At 37.2% G+C, this 1,639-nt stretch overlaps 1 protein-coding gene across 1 annotated transcript; it reads right to left on the bottom strand.

Annotated features, from left to right (window-relative positions):
- Positions 1 to 204: 204 nt before the first annotated feature.
- On the bottom strand, positions 205 to 1,280 carry LOC130589716 (uncharacterized). The gene is made up of 2 exons (XM_057391221.1): positions 728 to 1,280; positions 205 to 653 (listed from the first exon to the last, which is right to left on the bottom strand). Exons 1-2 carry the CDS (start codon positions 1,200 to 1,202, stop codon positions 649 to 651), a joined length of 480 nt encoding a protein of 159 aa, XP_057247204.1. The 5' UTR covers positions 1,203 to 1,280; the 3' UTR covers positions 205 to 648.
- Between the last annotated feature and the right edge of the window lie 359 nt (positions 1,281 to 1,639).

Here is a 1,639-nt window from a genome sequence, read left to right as displayed (position 1 = left end):
AATCATCAATAAAAGTTACAATATATTTTTTATTTCCTAAAGAAGGTGAACTATGAAAGTCACACAAGTCACTATGCACCAATTCAAGCAATACCGTTTGTCTAGTCACACTAGGATAAGGATTTTTTGTAATTTTATTTAGCACGCAAGTGTGACACTTCTCTAACTTTAAATCGAAAGGAGGTATAACCCCATTTTAGACATGTCATATAATCTACGATAATTCACATGACATAAACGATTGTGCCATAGAGAAGAAACATCAAGCATGTAAATAGAACTAGTACCAATTTTATTATCAATACTAAATTTAAACATTCCATTACAAAAGAAACCTTGTCCAACAAAAATACCACCCTTGGAAAGTACAAATTTATCCGACTCAAAAAAACTTTAAAACCATACTTATTCAAGAGACCTCCTGACACAAGATTCTTCCTAACTTCCGGTACATACACAACATCCCGGAGAGTTAAAGTCTTTCCCGAGGTTAACAACAATTCTACTTGGCCTATTCCTCTAGCCTTTACCGTAGAATCATTCCCCATATACAAGATTGGACCATCATCCAAATCTTTCAAAGACTTGAAGAAATCCTTGTTATTGCACACATGTCTAGAGGCTCCCGAATCTATCCACCAAGAATCATCAACCTGCACACACATAATTTCAGAAATCATAGCAACAAAATGCATTTCTTCAATTACATTAACATGTGCATTGTTACCTTGGTTTTGAACAACACTAGGTTGTGTGTTCTTTGTCTTCTTCTTGTTGTTAGAAGGACAATCCCTCTTAAGATGAGGACCATTGCATATCCAACAAGAGAGGGTCTTCCTCTTCTTGTTTGCAACATTGGTTTTGTTATTGTTGTTGTTGTTGTTGGATTTCTTGGTCTTACTAGACCCACCAACCTCTACCAAATTAACGGTAGATTTAGGAATACTAGGAGTAGTATCCTTAACCCCATCTTGAGCCCGGATCCCCTCTTCAATACGAAGATGAGTTCCTAATTGCTCCATGGACATGTCTTCCTTTTTATGTTTTAAAAGATGTTTTGTATCTTTCCAAGAATTTGGTAATTTGTCAATGATTGAGGCAACCGCAATTGCCTCATCCATCACCATACCATGTGATCTTATTTGGTTCAAAATATGATGAACCTCATGGAATTGCTCCATAATAGGCCGATCATTAGTCATTTTAAAAGAATTAAAATTACTAACAAGGAATTTCTTACTTGAAGCATCTTCCGAAATGTACTTGGCCTCAAGAGCATCCCAAAGTTCCTTTGCACTCTCCACATTTTGGTAGAGATCAAAAAGGGTCGGTAAGAGTTGAGAATATGACCACGGCAAATATAGTCATCATTCTCCCACTTTGTCCTCTTCCTTGTAGTCTCCACGGGATCCTCCTCTCCATCTTTTGGGAATGGTGGCATAGGAGTTGATAAAACATACACCACATTCAAGGCGGTCAACAAGAAGTGCATCTTCTTTTGCCACCTCCGATAGCCCACCCCCTCAAACTTATCCAACTTTTGGAAGTTCATAGTCATGTCCTTGAGTGATTGAGCCATATCCGAAAAAAAGAGAAATTAAACTAATAGATTGTTAGATGTGTGATCAATGAGAGAACC

The sequence above is a fragment of the Beta vulgaris genome, chromosome 8 (genome assembly GCF_026745355.1).
Source record: "Beta vulgaris subsp. vulgaris cultivar EL10 chromosome 8, EL10.2, whole genome shotgun sequence".
NCBI lineage: Eukaryota > Viridiplantae > Streptophyta > Magnoliopsida > Caryophyllales > Amaranthaceae > Beta > Beta vulgaris.
Note: the sequence above shows the minus strand (reverse complement) of the source record. Positions and strands in the feature narration are given on the sequence as shown.

Excerpts from the sequence above, each read along its gene's own strand:
- LOC130589716 (XM_057391221.1), bottom strand. The coding sequence starts at position 1,202 with ATGACTAATGATCGGCCTATTATGGAGCAATTCCATGAGGTTCATCAT.